At 37.9% G+C, this 18708-nt stretch overlaps 9 protein-coding genes across 9 annotated transcripts; 4 read left to right on the forward strand and 5 right to left on the reverse strand.

Moving 5' to 3' along the window:
- Nucleotides 1-219: 219 nt before the first annotated feature.
- C5L36_0E01560 (uncharacterized protein) lies at nt 220-2091 on the forward strand (the record flags this gene model as incomplete). Its single annotated transcript, XM_029467709.1, has 1 exon — nt 220-2091. The coding sequence occupies one exon, from the start codon at nt 220-222 to the stop codon at nt 2089-2091; it is 1872 nt and encodes a 623-aa protein (XP_029323569.1).
- A 126-nt stretch (nt 2092-2217) lies between these two features.
- Nucleotides 2218-3654, reverse strand: C5L36_0E01570 (uncharacterized protein; the record flags this gene model as incomplete). The annotated part of the gene is made up of 1 exon (XM_029467710.1): nt 2218-3654. One exon carries the CDS (start codon nt 3652-3654, stop codon nt 2218-2220), a length of 1437 nt encoding a protein of 478 aa, XP_029323570.1.
- Nucleotides 3655-3939: 285 nt separating this feature from the next.
- C5L36_0E01580 (uncharacterized protein) lies at nt 3940-5238 on the forward strand (the record flags this gene model as incomplete). The annotated part of the gene is made up of 1 exon (XM_029467711.1): nt 3940-5238. One exon carries the CDS (start codon nt 3940-3942, stop codon nt 5236-5238), a length of 1299 nt encoding a protein of 432 aa, XP_029323571.1.
- A 106-nt stretch (nt 5239-5344) lies between these two features.
- C5L36_0E01590 (uncharacterized protein) lies at nt 5345-6715 on the reverse strand (the record flags this gene model as incomplete). Its single annotated transcript, XM_029467712.1, has 1 exon — nt 5345-6715. One exon carries the CDS (start codon nt 6713-6715, stop codon nt 5345-5347), a length of 1371 nt encoding a protein of 456 aa, XP_029323572.1.
- A 480-nt stretch (nt 6716-7195) lies between these two features.
- Nucleotides 7196-8980, reverse strand: C5L36_0E01600 (uncharacterized protein; the record flags this gene model as incomplete). Its single annotated transcript, XM_029467713.1, has 1 exon — nt 7196-8980. One exon carries the CDS (start codon nt 8978-8980, stop codon nt 7196-7198), a length of 1785 nt encoding a protein of 594 aa, XP_029323573.1.
- Nucleotides 8981-9384: 404 nt separating this feature from the next.
- Nucleotides 9385-11667, forward strand: C5L36_0E01610 (uncharacterized protein; the record flags this gene model as incomplete). The annotated part of the gene is made up of 1 exon (XM_029467714.1): nt 9385-11667. One exon carries the CDS (start codon nt 9385-9387, stop codon nt 11665-11667), a length of 2283 nt encoding a protein of 760 aa, XP_029323574.1.
- Nucleotides 11668-11730: 63 nt separating this feature from the next.
- C5L36_0E01620 (uncharacterized protein) lies at nt 11731-13812 on the reverse strand (the record flags this gene model as incomplete). The annotated part of the gene is made up of 1 exon (XM_029467715.1): nt 11731-13812. One exon carries the CDS (start codon nt 13810-13812, stop codon nt 11731-11733), a length of 2082 nt encoding a protein of 693 aa, XP_029323575.1.
- Nucleotides 13813-14109: 297 nt separating this feature from the next.
- Nucleotides 14110-16079, forward strand: C5L36_0E01630 (uncharacterized protein; the record flags this gene model as incomplete). Its single annotated transcript, XM_029467716.1, has 2 exons — nt 14110-14113; nt 14194-16079. 2 exons carry the CDS (start codon nt 14110-14112, stop codon nt 16077-16079), a joined length of 1890 nt encoding a protein of 629 aa, XP_029323576.1.
- A 101-nt stretch (nt 16080-16180) lies between these two features.
- C5L36_0E01640 (uncharacterized protein) lies at nt 16181-18157 on the reverse strand (the record flags this gene model as incomplete). The annotated part of the gene is made up of 1 exon (XM_029467717.1): nt 16181-18157. One exon carries the CDS (start codon nt 18155-18157, stop codon nt 16181-16183), a length of 1977 nt encoding a protein of 658 aa, XP_029323577.1.
- Nucleotides 18158-18708: the final 551 nt, after the last annotated feature.

Genomic DNA, 18708 nt, shown 5'->3' on the forward strand with positions numbered 1-18708 from the left:
TGAAGTTCAACTTGTACATCTTGTTTCTTGTCCGAGTCTTGCTATTTATACCATAGTTCATCGGAATTCAGGCCTGGTTTTCTTAAAAAGGAAAATTTACCGTTTGCGAAATTATCTAAATTCCTTTTACATGAATTTTTCAATCTTATGTAGACTATCTTTTAAGCCAGTTCCATTATTACATTTATGTAAAATCTAAAATACTATTCTCAGGCGAAGATGAACAACAATAGAGTATGCCATTTTACAAACTTATGTAGAACATGCAAGATGAAGGTTTACGTTCATATGTACCCAAGACAAATCCAAAGCAAATACATTTTTAGAAGTTATACACAATTATCAAGACTGAGTTTTACCAACATCGACCGGGAGCTGCTGCCTATCCCTTATTACAAGCCATCTGATATTTTGGGAACGGATGTCAGCAAGCATTCCATGGAGCGAATAATGATACCACAGTTCACTGAAGCACCTATGGGTGACCAGGAATCTTCTATTGTTGACATTAAAAATTTCCCAACATGGTACGAAAGACTGGATAGCATATCCAGCTACAGACTACATAAAGATATTGCCTTAGAAGGACAAGAAAAGAAAATTTATAGCAGTTTCTCCAAGTGTTATTCACGTGTATTGTCATATTATGCTGATCACTTCATTTCTTTAACTCGAGAGAGGCTCCATGATTTGATGTCGAAACTTGACAATTCAGACAAGCCTGATCACGTTCAGAAACTATACATAAAAATTGATTTGTCTGAGAAAAGGCTAAGTACCATATCGAGAAACACTTATGTCATTTACCAAAGACTTAAAGTTGAAAGGGAAACCCTTCCGTTTTACCTACATCAGCAATTTCTAATTCATTTGAACGAGGGGAACATTGCCAAGTTATTAAATGTCTATTTTGAATTTCCACATCCAAGACCACTTTATCTGAAAAGGGAAGAGTTTGAAAAATTTATGAAACTACTTCTAAAGATCAAAATTTCAGGTGACCACAAACCTTTACTCAAAAAAATAGTTGAGGTTTTTGCAGACATCAGAGAAAACGGGGGCCCCATCTCCCTAACACCATTTGAAGACACTAAATATTTTTCTCTAATGCTGAATTCATGGGAATCTGAAGGAATGTCGAAATCTGAGATCTATGAAAAAGTTCTAGAAATCAGAGCAGTGAAAGGACCTAAACCGCTCAAGTTTGTCCCAGCAATGTGGAATTGCTTTCTCACACATGTGCCTGAGAAATCTGAAGAGATATTGAAACTTATGGCAAAAGAAATAGGACTCACCAGGTTTACTGCTGAGATTGTTTTAAATAATGCCGATTCATTCGATAGGTTATGCAATACACTTGAGTTGATGAAGCTAAAGAACTTTCATATGGATGAAAAAATATTTGCCTTAGTGGTACGAAAATATATACAATTTGGAAAAACACACGAAGCCTTAGAATTGGTAGAGAAGCTACTGGATTCGTTTCAGGACTTAACTTCTAGAAATTATTCTTTTAGGCCTTTGAGTTTAGAAAGGACAGAAGTGTTCAAGTTGGATATCTTAAACAAGGCTTTCCAACAATTGCATAATGAGCAACAAGAAATGGAACATCAATGGCTACAGTATAAATTCATACCATCTCCATTTGCTTTGGGAGAGTTACTTGTTTCGCTAGATAGGGAAGGCATAATTAGGTTACTGAATACAATGATAAAGCACAATATACCCCTTACACATAAGCACGCTTTGAACGTGATTGAAAAAATAGAGCCATCTTTATTGCATCTAGTATTAGAGTCAGTCAATAGATCCAGAGATTTCAACATAAACCTAAAGAAGATATCTGAGGAGCCGAAATATAACACAGCTTTCTACAAGAATTATACTCTTCAACATCAGGATATAGTACTTGAGTTAAGGGAAATTTTCAGAAAGAGTCTATTTCTTTATGATCAAATGGTGGATCACGTCGTTCCTGAAAAGTCTAGGCTGAAAACCGTAGAACAGTTAGTATCAATTACTGACTATGTTAAAAAAAATTACAACGTCACATTTTCTGGTAAAGATGATATCGACTACTTGAATAGTTGACGAGAAAAACGATATTTGTTGTACAGGTTATAGATATGAGATATAGTAATTTAAATCCGTTCCTATTAGGTTCAGTCGGGTTGTTTATTAGTTATAAGTAGTTTCGAATAAAATGGTAATACAAACTTATTTTCTTCTTATGCTCCTAAGAAGATTTAAATCCTCGTTAATTTCCTCAGGTTTTAGCGGTGGACATAAAGGAGAATTCCTGTTGGTGTGCCTAGTACTGAACTTCTCCTTCCTTCCAATGCTGCCTTTATTGCCGTACAGAAATTCATTGAGTATAGGGTTTTCGGTATAAATCTTACCCTCGTCCTCGTTGGCTGAAGAAATATTTCCATTCGTTCTATTTTTCTTTCTAGAGCTATGTCCACCTGTGGCACTTGAGTCGTAAGAGTCATCATTAGAGTTAGTGACGGTAGAATCATGCAGCAGGGCATTATCATGATTTCTCTTTCTTCTTGAACGACGTTCACCCGAGAAAAAGAAATTACTGGTGCTAGTCTCAAAACCAGAGGTGTTACCATTGTTATTACCGTCTTCAGTGTTGTATCCTCCGCCTTCATGGTTACCACGTATACTGTTCATACTTACGAAACTGCCGTCCTCATCATTCAATGTGTTTCTTGATCGTGTAGAAGTATGTACAGTACCCGATTTAGAAGACGTAACAATGTCTATTAAAGCTTTGTCTTCCTTTAATTGTTTGATTTTATTTAACAACCCGTCACGTAGTTTGGTTTTCACCATCTCAATGACAGCTTTGGTGTTTTCAACCGTTTGTTCATATTCTTGCTTGAATGAATTATTTATGAAGTTGACCTGATATTCTTCAGCTAGTCTTAGTCGTACAAGTTCCATGTCTCTCCATTCCTCTTTGTCTCTAATTTTTTCAAGATATTCGGGGTTTTCGTTTGTGTAGAGAGTACTGAGATTATATTGTAATTGAATCAAATAGTCACGATAATGAACATCTTTATCGGCTAGAAATTGTTGCTCTAATTTTGACAACTTGGTTTGCATTTGAATTCTCCGACGAGCTCTCTTTGTAAGGGGCTGCTCAGTATTTCCGTTTTGTTGAGAGTGTGATCCCGCTTGATACTGATATTGAGGCTGTATTTGAGGCTCCTGTTGTTCAAGCTGTTGTTGTTGCTGCTGCTGCTGCTGCTGCTGCTGTTGGTAAGCATATGCTTGTTGTGCCTGAGCATGAACTTGAGCTTGTGCCTGCTGCTGAGCATGTGCTTGAGCTTGGATTAGGTGTGCCTGCTCCCGCTGTTGTATCTCTAATGTTTGGTAGGCTTGGTACGGTAAAGTCATATTCTGAGGATGTGGATCATGGTGTAAGTTATGCGGAAACGGAGGCAGTTGTTGGTATTGATGCACCTGTTGTATTTGCTGAAGTTGTTGTATCTGCTGATACTGCTGATACTGTTGAATTTGCTGTAATTGCTGCATTTGCTGAACTTGTTGGAAGTGGTGCATTTGCTGGAGACGAATCTGTGCTTCAGCTTGCGATTGTATCTGTGTCTGATATTGGGGATCTTCTTGCGAATGCAGCATCATAAGAGCTTCTGGGCAGTTGAGAAGTCGATAACTGTTGTTGCTAAAATAAAATCTTCAAATTGGGCTTGTACTCCACTAATAGTAAATGTCAACAATGTTCGGAAAGATGGTATATTGACAAAGTTTTTTTACTTCTGATTTCTGGATTTGCTGATTTTGTTGATTGCGAGAGATTTTGTTTGTTCTACCTATTTTCTGCGACTGGTTGAGAGAAAAAATTTCCATATTTGGTGAAATACCTACTGAGCTTACGGGATATGAAAAGGGGCAGTAACATTCACAAGAATGACCGCTTACTATGTTCGAGTGGACAATGGAAGACATGTTAAACCATTGAAGACATTGCTGGAAAAGGAAGGGGTTTTCAATCACAAGCTCAAAATTACAAAACTTGGACCTAGCAATTACGCAATTCCGGTTTTACTCGATGACAATAAAACCGGGGAGGTTGAATCTTTCAAAAGATTTTTGATTAAGGTTTTTCCTGACATCAAGGTCTGCATAGAGAAATCGGAGGAAGTAAATGGACATGAAAAAACTATTGGAACAAGTTTAGCTGTGGCTATGAGAGGTCTCTTTACATCGCTAGGAGTCGGTGATGAGGTGCTAGTATCCCAACTTCTAGTAGATCTACCTAGACGGTACTCAATATACCCCCCTTTATTATTGTTGCCGGTGAACACGTTGGATTCAGAAGTATGGAACAAGTTTCTAGCAAACCTTTCCTTGCCACAGAGAAATCAGATCTTTAGATTGATTCTAGAGTTTTATTCGACCAACACAAATGCACTAACACATCTAGCTATAAACAAGCCTATACCTGAATCTGACAACGTAATCCGCTCACCAACTCAGTTGACTACACTATATGGTGATTTTAACAACTTTTGGTGTCATGTTGTCCAAAACGGTATTTACCAGACTTGGATGCCGACTTACACAATGTTTTCACGTGGAAATATCAAAGAGAAAGCTAGGATTTTGACGTCTTACGAGGATATCGATCACAACCACGATGTTGTTGATATGTATGCAGGAATAGGATATTTCACTTTGTCCTATTTGAAAAGGGGTGCTAGACGATTGTATTGTTGGGAGATTAATCCGTATTCGGTCGAAGGTTTATCAAGAGGTGTGACCAAAAATAATTTTGGGAATGTGTACATAGTAAAAAAAAATGAGAAAGTAGATTTGAAACAGGTTAATGGAGCTAGATGTGTCATATTTGTGGAAAGCAACGAATATTGCCTTGAAAGGTTTAGAGAGCTGAAGTTGCAAGCAACTAGTTCAGTCAGGTTTGACTTAAGTATATCTCATGTGAATCTTGGTTTATTGCCGACATCCAAACCATCATGGCCATATTCTTGCCAGTTATTGGATTTATACGGTGCAGAAACTACTTGGATTCATGTTCATGAAAACATTGGTATTTTAGATTTGGACAACTTCTTACAAAATGCATCTGCTAAATTACAAGGGCTTTCAGAAGAAAAAAGAGTCGAACCTATATGGCTAGAGAAAGTCAAGACTTTTGCACCCGATGTGTATCATGTCGTTGGAGACTTCAAACTAGTTTCATTATGAACGCTATGTACTTCAATAAAACTGTATTTACACCCTCAAAGAATTTCATCACGCAGGATATAAAGAAGTAATTGATTTGGCACAGAACATTGACTTGTGAGTAACTTTACTTGACCAGCTGCTCCGTTTTGGCGTCATTTTTTTCCTTGGTAACAGGTTTACCCCTTTCGGGACGTTTGATTATTTCAAGATAATTAGTAGGAACAAACCCAACACGTCCATCCCGAGATCTGCAGTGGCTCCAACCGTCAACTTTACTGATAATTGCCACCAAATCACCACGTGAAAGTTTCAACTCTTTCCAACCCCCCGCCTGCTCATCCTCACGTTCAGGAATGTAATCATAAGTTGCCCTTGCAAACTCCAATGATCGTGGATCAATCCTTCCATTCGGTGTATTTACGTCCGCATTTTTCTGGCTGCTGTTTCCATTGAAATTGATACCAGCTCCTTTTATTTTCTCCCTCTGGTGTCTTTCAATGTATCGAACAAATTTAGACATCAAAACTGGCATACCAACCAAGGCAATCAGAAATGCAAACAGTGGTTTCAAGCTTAGTTTATTTTTTCCATTATTTTGTGGATTAGTGGATCCTGCCTGGATTCCACTTCTCCAGTTTGTAAATTCCTCAAGTAAGTTGCGAGAACCATTTCTTGATGATGGACTCGACGAGAAGCCCAGTATTTTCTTTATTAAACGTTTAAGCCATGACAGGAGTGCATATATTCCGAGAGGCCCCCTATTAGAATTACTACCACTTGTGCCATCAACAAAAGACGCCGATCCTATGAGTTTTGTCGAATCAACGGCACCTGAAATTGTATTTTTTATGGCACCTCCTACACCACCCAGTTGATCTGCAACTCCGAGTATTGTGAAAAAACTGTTATGGGTGGCATAGTAAGTACTTTCAAGTAGAGCAGCAAGTGCACTTACAGCATAGACAACATTTTCAAGAACTTGGAAAGTTCTTGCGGTTGCATCCATCATACCACCCTGTCCTTGACCCTGGCTACTAATACCGTTCATGCCCACTCCCATTCCTCCCATTCCGTACATACCACCATAACCACCATAGCTACCCATTCCGCCCATCCCATACCTACTCATGCCTCCATATCCACCTAATCCACTACTGTATCCACCCATTCCACCATATCCACCTAATCCACTACTGTATCCACCGATTCCACCATATCCACCATATCCACTATAACTGGTCCCATAGTTATTGTACCCTGATCCGTATGTTGATGTATAAGTTGACCCACCACCATTGCCATACCCGCCACTCCCATTTAATGTATTAGATTCGTTTGTTGAACTAGGTACCGACGACGGTTTTGGCGGCACTTCTGGCGTCGACCTTACATCACTCACCAATGAATCATGCAATGGTAAAGGATCGTTATTTGCGTTCGGCGAAGCAGCATTTCCGTTGGCGGCCTCCCATGGTTTTGGTCGTTGTTGTGACATTGCTGCAATAAAAGTATTGGGTAGTCTGTCAGAGTGTCTTGTCCATTAACGGTTGCCCTTTGAGTTTGGTTTGAAGTTTCTCTACTTGGCCCTTCTCTCGTCAATGTTTCCAAGTAAACTCTTTTTTCCCTGATAAGTTAGCGAAAAATCAGCCATTAGAAATTACCCCGAGTTTTGCCCAATGAGGAAGTTGTTACCGCTACAGGTTGTTTCTTTTGCCTTGTCGTCTCTTTTCTTTTTCTCAGCAGAGCTTATCAGATTCCACTTGAATAAGGAAAAAAAAACAAAAACAAAAAACAAAAAACAAAAAACAAAAAACAAAAAACAAAAAACAAAAAACAAAAAACAAAAAACAAAAAACAAAAAACAAAAAACAAAAAACAAAAAACAAAAAAGGAATGGTACAGCTTCTCAAATATACAGTTTTACAAATTTGGAAACACAAGTGAGAGTTGCTTCGAGTTGTGTAAAGGAGTTATATCATGCACTCCACATAGTATACAGTTTAGGCTCGACAATACTAATAGGTTTTTCAAACTCTTCGACTTTCTGAGTTTCAGTAGACACTTCAGCAGTTTTATTGTTTTCGAGAGCAGCAGCATTCAAGGAGCTCACGTTTGTAGTAACAGTTGGATCATATTTAATCTCTGCAACAACACGATCAAGGTGTGCCAGAGCTTCAACGACAACTGAATCGATGTTTTCAGGGGTAATGGGGTCCATGTTTTGAACAGATTGGATAATTTCAGAAGCCTTTTGTAGTTCTTGTCGAACTCTTACACACTGTTTCTTAACTTTCATTTTATCTAGAATCAGGTTTTCCTTTTCAGACTCAATGAATTTCTCTTGTTCACTTATACGTGATTCCAAATTCATAAATCCCTGTAGCTTGAGTTCGAACTTGCGCAAGGACAACTTGAGAATAGAACTTATAATTTTATCTTGGTTTGCAATTTCTGATTGAGCATGTTTCTGGATATTAGTGGCATCAATCTTATTGTTGTTGCTATTATCATTATGCAAATCAAGGGTGGTTGTAGTAGAAGTTGTAGTGGTTGATGTAATGGATAAATTGTTGCCCGTTGCTAGCTTCTCTAATATGGACGACAAATCAATGGTTTTATTTTCTTTTAATTTTTTCAAGTATTCGACATAAGAAGATTTGGAGATATGCTTGAACAAATAGGCATCCTCAATTGGTAATTGGATGAATTTCGAGATACACTGATCTTTAGGTCTTGAACCAACATGCCCGGAAATTGAATTCCAATCATCACCAAACATCTCAATACCTTCAAGCAAAAGTAATACCTCATTGTTACTCCATGGTTTATTGGTATTATTTAAGACAGTTTTGTCCAGTTTAACATAATCTGTGCTTTTAAAGAAATCTTCAAATTGGGAATTCTCAAAACACTCCTGTGAAATATTTGATTTATTCTTTAAATTGTGGTATTTAGTTTCCGTAATGTCATTACCAGTGATTGAACAATAGACTCTTTTGACCTGTTTGGCATTATTTGAATTGTTATTAGTATCTTGTAAAACAAATGCATCGCTTGCGGAATCATAAACATTTTTTCTCAATTGTAAGTTTAACTTAACATCAGGTGTAACACTGTTTGAAATCTTTTGTTTTTTAGTGGCTGGCTCATCTTCATTCATCACTGCTGTGACCACAGATTTACCTTCACCGTTTACATCATTGACATTATGCGTGCTAACATTATCCCCATCAGCACTGCCATTGTCTCCTTCCGCACTAACTGCACGTTCATTCATTTGTAAGGCAAACCCATTTGGTTTGTCTAAAGTGATTTGAAAGTGTCCAGTAAACTGAGGACCCATAGTGAAACTCTTAGTTTTAGGATCAATTTGGTAATTAATCAAACCCCATTTAGATAGAAATCCATAGATTCTCATAAGTGAGCCTACGTCCATGGCAATATTTCTTCTGATGGCAGTGAGCGTTAAGTATTCAATTGGATTCAACCTATAAGCATTAATGATGAAATCCCTAACATTCTTGTAAATTTCTGCATTCTTGTACTTGGAATTAGATTGAGACGAAAAGAAATCAGGTAAAGAATTCTTCTCTATTTGGTGAATTCCATTCATATCAAACCATTTGGCAAATGATGGAATTATCACTGGTTTTGTCTGCTTAGCAAGATAAATGTTTGCTTGAGCGTACAGATCTGCTTGTGTGTTTTCTACAGATGCCTGATTTTTTTCTGCTGTCGACGTTTCTGGAGCAACTGACATATTGATTCCTTTGCGTGAAAAATAACGTGCTATTTCCAGCTATATACTTTGTCCTTTTTGACGTTGGAGAATGGTGCACAGTAACAACGAAACTTTGTTTGAACGTACCTGGTAGTTGGCCCCCCCCCGAAATGATGAGCGATTTCTATATATCTGAAATTGGTTGACGAAGAGAGAGAGAAAAAAAAAACAGTTCAAGGCGCGAAAGCGTTTTCTTCTTATTTTCAAAGTTTCGCGTATAACGGCGTCGATCGACGTAGCGTCTTTGGGTGTGATCGTGACGCGTTATTATAAAGATATATGAACAGGTGAACTAGAGGACGTAATTATTCAACGAATAGACATAAGGAAAAGAGGAGAGAGGACGACACTTACATGTATAGGTTTCTCAATATACAGTGGAAATGGAGGATATAGAAGGTGAAGATATTTCCTTGGCATCACTTCTTTCTAAGGAATACTCGGATAACAAAACTGAAGGTTATAGTGAATCTTCAGCATCTAAAGTTGAAAAATTCGATAAATCAAAGTTAAAGAAATTACAAGTGTTGATAGACCAATCTAAAGCGTTTTCACAGATCATTTCCTCTTCACTAGTTCAGCAGACAGCTGGCAAAAATGCCGATGATAATGATGATGATGATACTAAGGAACCGTTGAAAAAGAAACAGAAAACCACAGATAATCTTGAGACAAACACCAAAGTATTAGATACTTATGGTCAGCCAAAGTCGCTAGTTGGAGTAACGCTTAAGGAGCACCAGATACATGGTATGAACTGGCTTATTTCCATGTACGAGAATGGCCTCAATGGGATTTTAGCTGATGAGATGGGTTTAGGTAAAACTGTTCAAACGATATCACTCTTGTGTTTTTTGTTAGAACAAGGAATACAAGGACCGTTTCTCATTGTATCGCCTTTGAGTGTTGTATCGAATTGGTGCTCGGAGTTATCAAGTTTTGCTCCCAAGCTCTCTTATGTTTCCTATGTGGGGTCTAAGGACCATAGACAAAAATTAAGAAGAAAATCATTAAGAAAATTCAATGTTGTTGTAACATCCTACGAAATTTCATTAATTGATTTTCCTTATCTGAAAAATATTTCGTGGTCTTATCTCGTTGTTGATGAAGGTCATAGACTAAAGAATGCAAACTGCATGCTATTCTCAAAATTAAAATCTTTGAATGTTTCAAATAGACTCTTGTTGACAGGCACCCCCCTACAAAACAATCTTGCCGAGCTTTGGTCTTTGCTGAATTTTATTCTACCAGACGTTTTTCATGATTTTGCTACATTTCAAAGTTATTTCAATTTTTCTGAATTTGAGAATCTAGCCAACGAGTCAAATCCAAGTGACAGAGAATCCAAAGAGGCTTTCAGTTCATTAGTATCAATGGAAATCAGGAAAGCATTAGTCGATAACCTCCATACTATATTGAAGCCCTTTATCTTGAGACGATTGAAAAAAGATGTGTTGAGGCTACCTCCGAAGAGAGAATACATAATATACTCCTCTTTATCACCACTTCAGTCAACACTATATTCTCAACTATTAGATTCGCAGGTTAATTTTCGTGGCATTTTACTAGAAACATTCTTCCCGCTGTACATCAAATATAATTTTCCTAAATTGCTAAAGTATGCAGATAGTTATTTAGGTTACAGGAAAGATGAGAAAACTGATTTCTATTGGGACGCTCCTACAGCCGCATCTTTATCGGAGCACTACGATTTTGTACAGTCACAGCTAAGAGTAAAACGTATTTCCAATCCTCTAATGCAGTTAAGACAACTATGTGATTCTCCTTACCATTACTTTTTTCCTTGGAATGACGATACTAAATTAAACTATGACCTGATTTTGAACACATCGAAATTACAATCACTTGATTCATTAATCCCTCGATTATTGAAAGATAATCCTAATCAGAAAATCTTGTTGTTTAGTCAATTCAAAAGCACGATAGATTTACTGAGAGCATATTTCGAGGAGCATCCAAACAGTAAACACGGTAAGTCATCGGTGTTTCCTGTGAAAACTTGTACCATAACTGGATCATCCTCTAAATTGGAGAGAGACGAGGCTGTCGAGACATTTACTAATGATCCAGAGCATAAAGTGTTTTTGTTATCTACAAGAGCTGCAAACTTAGGCTTAAACTTGACTGCTGCAACAACCGTAATATTGTATGACTCCGACTTGAATCCAATGGTAGATATACAGGCTATAGCAAGAGTCCACAGAATAGGGCAAAAAAATCCATGTATTGTTTACAGGTTGGCTACTCGGGCCACTGTAGAAGAAGCTATATGGGAGCGAGTTATAAAGAAAAGGGTATTAGAAGGTATCGTTATTGAAACTGGAGAGTTTAACGGTTCTGATGCATGGAAAACGCATTCGAATAAGACAACACCCAGAAAGGAATCAGTTTTGAGCTCTTTGTTGAATTTTTACAGTTCCAAAACATCTAACTCCACTCTTAACAATTTCAAGGACCCAAAATTAAGAGATTCTTGTTTAGAATCCAACGAACTTAATAAGGAAGAGCTCAACGAAATAACATCCCACGACTTAGAGAAATACAAAGATAATAGAGTACTCGATGAAGTAAATATGCACCATATAAAGCTACTATCCGAGACCGACATAACAGGTCAAAATGGTTTGGATGGCGGCATTATGTAGTTTTTTCTTTTCATCATCATTCCGTAGGTAAAAGTACATACTAGTTTTACAAATTTATAGACTTCACAGAATACTAAGGATATCTAGTATATCATTAATATCGCATCTTGTTTCACGATCCACCAAACACCTTCTAATTAACCCATCGATACCTATTAGCTCTGGAAAAGCTAAAATAAGGCTTTTCCATTCTTCAGATTCCCAATTGCCATCCAAGATTTTGAGTTTCAACCTAGGCTCGTAAACATGCCAGAAGGGTAGCTTTAAAGTCACCAGCGCAAAACTCATAATTCCGAATGCCCAAATATCTGCCTTCCGATCCGAAGCTATAGGACATGGTTGAAGAAGCTCCGGAGCAGCATAAGGCAAGGAACCAATGTTACTCTCCTGTCCATACAGATTTTCACTTGATGTGATTCGAACTCTATTGCCAATTTCGAGATAGTGATCACTTGAGCTGGGGTTGAAGCTGCGATCCCGTCTCAAGTTAGTTAAAGTATCTGTCGAGGCACTACTTAAAATTATCTTGGACAGGTTTTCTGCTGAAAACGAGTCTACCACACGCTTGATTTCAGTATGAATTTTTTCACCTAAATGTACTGGAATGGAAAAGTCCGGAGAATAATTTAAGTCGTAATTGGCCATTCCAAAGTCACATAATTTTGGGACACCTTTATGCAATACGTAATTTTCTAGTTTTATATCACCATGATGAATCCCTACACTGTGAATAAACTTTAGAGATTCCGTAATTCCTCTTAAGTAGGAAATAGTCACTGAAAACCGTTCATTAACACAAATGGAACGATTCTCCCAATCCTTAACCTTATCAAATAAAGAACCTTCATCATATAGAGGCATCAGGAGAAACAAATTATTTGAAGTGAATTTAAGATCCAACAATGGAACACAGCTGGGATGGTGAAGTCTAGACCAAATAATCACTTCAGACTGAAACTTTCTCAACAGTTTCACATTTTTTTGAATGGGTATCACCTTAACTGCCTTGATGTCTTTACCATCATTAATGTTAAAACACTCTCTTACAATGCCAAACCTCCCTCTATTAATGACTCTTCCAACTTTCCAGTTATCCATTAATATTGAACCCATTTCGTTTGTGTTTGGTTCTATCTGGTTCGGATAGGCTTTACTTGGTGTAAACATGGAAGAGATAGAACTGTTTGACAATGAAGTACACGAATTCTTCCTCAAAATTTTGGTAATATGGTTGCGATAGTCTACATCGTTCTTTAGATTCTCGGGTAATAAGTCAAATAGCATCTGTTTCCTATAGCTGAATGACAAACTTTGGAAATGTTTGGGTATACTCGAAATTACAAAGCGATCACTTTCTCTCTCAGGTGAAGCTGCTCTATGGAAGAATTCTTCTGTGACCTCAAAGTACTCAGTTTCATTATCGGGCTTGATGTGGCCGATTTCAATAGGTTTGGTTCTGTGTGTTACAAACTCGGTAGTAGAGGCGTCGCCATTATGAATTACTTCTCTAAAAGATCCAGTAACTTGCTGGCTTAGTTCAGACCCATCTTCAGAAATTAGATCGTGCTTCTGCACAAGGCCATTGTCCTGTTTTTCAATACTAAACTGATTAATGTCCCACTCATTGTCCTCGCCCGAGATTGCATTCTCATATATGCCAAATTTACCCAAATTAAAATCCGCAAAGTTTGGAATATACTCATCAAAGATTCCTTCCTTGTTTAATTTTATGATATTTCTGGGTACTTTGAATGTCAAGTCTTTATCTTCCCCACAGGATACCAAAGAACCTTCTAAATTAGCGTTCATCGATTTTCTTCTACCATTCTTAGAGTCGTATTTAGATAATTCATTTTCAGAGTATGTTTTCCTCAATTTTTGATTCTTCTCCCCCGTATCAATTGGATAGTACTGAGAAAGATCAATATCAAACTTCGGAAATGCGTCTCGAAAGTTTATATCGGGGATCTGTTCTTCATTATCTATGTTGTTTAGTCCTCTCAATTCTGGAGAATAGCGAGGCACCAATGTTGGCAAGCTGTAGTGAGGAGGTAATTGTTCTCGATAAATCAGATTCGTCGACGACAAAAACGAATAATTAGATCCAGACTTCTCTGGTCTGTCATAGGGAAAAGTGTTCTCCATATACAAGCACAACGGTTCAACAAGCAACCATTTAAGAGATGCTTAAAACTCAACTTGAATCTTTTTACGCACCAGAAATTTACCCCACCGTTCTGTAACTACTCACCGACACTGAATTTCCTTGCTAGTAGATGGCAGTCCAAAATGGAGTGCGACGAAATTTTCTTTTGTAAACATATTCTGACGTTTCAACATGAATCCGCCACTTGTGTCTTGCAGTTAATTGTGTTCAACTAAAATCTGAAAGCTTTCATATAAAATAGTACCAAATACTTTCCAAGGGATTGCAGCTATAAAATGTGTATGTGTGTCATATTTACTTTAGGCCTATCTAATAACTTGAATATAAGTACTAACATTTTTTTCTGAAAATATGTTTAGCATTTAACTTTGGAGGTGCAAACAACACAGCAAACTCAGGTAATAACAGTTCCCCTTTCAACTTTGGGTCAAGCAACAATGCAAACAGCACGAATCCTTCTTCAACACCTAAATTTGGTGGGTTTGGAAATGCAAATGCTACTAACAACCCAGTAAACCCAGCGTCAGGCTTTAATTTTGGTTCCGCCTCTTCAACTTCCGGTTCCTCAGCAGCTCCAACATCCTTCTCGTTTGGGAAGACGCAATCTGGTGCCTCAACAACTACACCTTCGTTTGGAAGTTTTGGTAGCTTGGGCTCAACCACACAAGGTAAACAAGGAACGCAAGTTGGGTCTGCGAATGTTTCAGGTGATTCAAAACCTGCATTCTCATTTGGGTCTAGTAACAACACATTACCTTTAAATACGACTTCCTCAACAAATAAATCGACACTATTTGGTGGAACAGCATCAAATACAGGAATAGCTGAAAACAAACCTAGTTTTTCCTTGGGAACGAACCCAGCGTCTTCCACTTCATCCTCAGCAGCAAATCCAACAACGGCTGCGTCATCAGGATTTTCATTTGGAACAGGCAGTACCAAGCCATCAGAAACCAATAAACCAGTAGGGGGATTATTTGGAGGTGCGTCGGCTACGTCATCTACGGCACAACCGTCCAGTGGATCAACTGTGCCGTCTTTTAATTTAGCAGCAGCAGCTAAGCCTTCTGAAACGACTTCATTAACTAATGATTCTAAAGCATCTACAGGGGGATTTTCATTTGGAGGCAAGCCTACAGACCCATCTGGATCTAAAGCATTTTCATTTGGTTCTACGTCAACACCAACATCAAATTCAGTAAGTACAGAACCTAAACCAGCTATTGGTGGATTTTCATTTGGTGCAAAGCCAGCGGAAAAGAAGGACGAAGCTAAACCAGCTAGTGGTGGATTTTCATTTGGTGCAAAGCCAGCGGAGAAGAAGGACGAAGCCAAACCAGCTAGCGGTGGATTTTCATTTGGTGCAAAGCCAGCGGAGAAGAAGGACGAAGCCAAACCAGCTAGCGGTGGATTTTCATTTGGTGCAAAGCCAGCGGAGAAGAAGGATGAAGCCAAACCAGCTAGCGGTGGATTTTCATTTGGTGCAAAGCCAGCGGAGAAGAAGGACGAAACTAAATTAACGGACGTGACTAAAAGCAACGAAAAGAAAGTTACGTTTGAAACATCAACCACCGGTACTGATAAAGCACCTGTTAAATTAGAGGACTTTAAACCGCAACCTCTATCTATAATGAACAAAAATATGGAAGATTTAATTACAAAATGGACAAACCAACTGTCTTTATCATCAAAAACTTTTGAATCATACAGTGAAAAAATAAATGAGTGGGATAGAACTCTTGTCAAATCATCCGATGCTGTTTCTAAGTTATACAACGACACCATTCAATGTGAACAAAAGCAAGAGAAAATAGATCAAACTCTTGCTTACATCGAAAAGCAGCAAGATGAATTAGATCGCCTACTTACCTCTTATGAGAAACAATCAGACAAGTTATTAGCTTCCATAGAAAAATCTGCTGCAGTTCCAGGGAATTCTTTATCTAACATTAATAATAAGGAGACTAACGATGAGTCAAGAGAAAAGGCTTACAAATTAGCAGAAATGTTGGAAAGTAGGCTAGATTCATTAGGTGCTAATTTTTCCTCTCTCGTTGGTGAAGTTAATGAAGTTAGTGATAATTTCAATAAATCCTTACTTAGTTCAGAAGCCCCAGAAGATGGAGAACAGACTCTTAACGATATTCTTAAGTTACTCAACAACCATATGGAGTCTTTGAACTGGATTTCTGAAAACGAAAAGAATCTGAAAGCAAAACTCGAAAAGTTATCAGTGTCTAAGTAGTATTAAATTAAGCGTTGGCTTAGTATTTGTGACTGTTTTGTTAGTATTTTAGGGTTTTTATACCAATTATAAATGCATATATTTTATAATGAATGAACCGATCAATTCCTCAATCGATCATGTACACGTTGTTGTAATCTTGTTTCCAACCTTGTTCTATTTGAATCAACCCCATTTGAAGCAGAAGATGAAACTGCCGAATGTCCCGACGATGATGATGAAGGCGCAATTTTCCAAGATTTAGTTCTTTTCAGCACTCCATCAAAAAAAGATGCTGATGATAACTTGTCTTTTTCAACAAGTTTCAAAACATCATAAACATCATCTCTAGCGTACTTTTTAGTTAGCAATGGCCCCATTTCATTTAACTCTGCATCTGTTTTCCCACAAAGAAGTATAGCGTCCGAGAGCAAAGTTACTGATGAGGGCATTTTGGGGATTTTAAGCATTCTTTTCAGCTCCTTGTAGCTTTTGGAGTACCTGATGTCCTTTGATAAACGATATGAAGTAATACTACTGTCCACATTTTCGTCATCAGGATCTGGCGAAGCAGACCTAGGGGATTGAATTTCCTGATCATCGAAGGGGTAATGAAGGAGTACTGATAGAGGTTCTTTCTCCTCTCCATATGCCTCCAAAATCTCCTTCAAGCTAGGGACCATTGAAGACAGCAAAACCGAACGCACCCTTAAAATCAATAGAATTACAATGTAGGGAATCAACGTGGACACATCGTTTTCATTTTCGGTGGTGTTTGCCTGTGCTCCGGCACAGGAGTACGCAATCAAACCATCCCAAATTCTAACGGCGTATGCAAGCCCAACTTCTCGTGTTAGAAGCATTCTGAACCATCTCGTTAACCATAATTGTGATTCTATATGGGATTCACGTAAAGAAGTGGCCAAACCAGGCCGGTTGGCGGATCCTAAATCCAGATGATGTAGCTTTAAATCAAAAAATATGCTCTCTCTAACAATTCCAGATGAGGTGAAGTACTTGTCCAACAACGGTAGAGTCAATTCTTTGAACATTGCAAAGACATCATGAGCAAAATACTTTTCACTAAGAAAGTATTTGATTTGTTCTTCCAACTTAGACTCAAAACTGTTCGTTGTAGCCTCATTTTCGAGTTTCCCCTCTGAAACATGCGTGTCCTCTCGCTCAACGCTCAAATCATAGTTTTTGATAGTTGCATCTGTATTACCTACCTTCTCATTTTCTGTAAGGAGCTCAACTTTCAAAACAGCGTGAATAATACCACATAACTCATGCATACCTTGGACATATCCAATTTTTTTATCTCCTTTAGATTCCCTCAGATGGTTACTCCACTTTGTATACCGGTATAGGATTTCAATAATCATTTTTTTATTTTTTGTATCCTCGATGAACATATGGGGATGTTCAGGAAATAATCTTTCAACATCACTGATTATAATTTGTAGGATATTGACGTCCGACTCCTCCTTATCTTCAAAACTTTCCAAAGATGGCTTTCTAAGAGGATCTTCGTCTGAAGGAACTGGTTGAGATTTTAATTTTGTTTTTCGCATGTGAACGGTACTCTGGCCATCTAATTTTAGATTACAGAGATCCTCTTCGACATCGTTACCACCAAACACATCATCTTTAATTTCCCTGTAATACAACGAATCTTTCGGTAAGAGATGCCAAGGAATGCCAATATTAGTAACCAAGGTTTCATATAATTCACGCTGACCTTTCAAATTGGTCATGTCGAAAAAAGGCATTACAGAATTGCCATTTTTCATGTGAGTTATATCAATGTGAAGCAATGAAGTCTTCCATAGCAAAGTTCTACAAAAAGGTACCTTTCCAGATAACTTTTTGACATGATATGCTGACAAAACCGAGGATGCAAGAGATGGTCTTGATGGGAATAATCCAAGCACCTCTTTGATTCGATTAACTTGGTCAGATGTACGTGCTATGTTTTGCTTTGCTGGAAATGATTCATCAGACGTGTGCTTGCAATGCCCAACATCGGCGGACATTTTTAGCGTTTGGTGTAAGGTATCCTCCCTCTTGGCTAAACTCGTCTTTCCTGTAGCATTCATAATAATACACAGCTCCTTTTTAATAGCTAGGAATACAGTCTCATTCCGGGTTTCATTTAAAGGAAACCCAATTTCGCGTTTCAGTTGTTTTTGTTTTCAGTTGCCTGTTGTCAATTGCCAGTTGCCAGTTGCCAGTTGCCAATTGCCTGTTTTCAGTTTTCAGTTTTCAGTTTTCAGTTTTCAGTTTTCAGTTTTCAGTTTTCAGTTTTCAGTTTTCAGTTTTCAGTTTTCAGTTTTAATCTTATTTTCTATTTTTGCTGTAGAAAACCATCGTTATTTTATATATTATATTTTCTCCCCGGTACTGGCGCTAAGCTTGGAAAAGTGAGACAATCTTGTTAGGGTAAAAAGGATGCTGAGCATTTTATCACTATAAAAGGGGCACCCTCTTTCTTACTTCTCGCGGGGTTTTCTGAATATTTGCCTTCATATACCACAAGGAGAAGGGGGCACTATTAACATTTGATAGTAGGGAAGTAAGTAGGAAATTCATTTGTGTTTCCAGTTTGATTTAAAATCCAAGAAACCCCTCATTTTATCACACAAAAAAG

The sequence above is a fragment of the Pichia kudriavzevii genome, chromosome 5, assembly GCF_003054445.1.
Source record: "Pichia kudriavzevii chromosome 5, complete sequence".
Lineage (NCBI taxonomy): Eukaryota > Fungi > Ascomycota > Pichiomycetes > Pichiales > Pichiaceae > Pichia > Pichia kudriavzevii.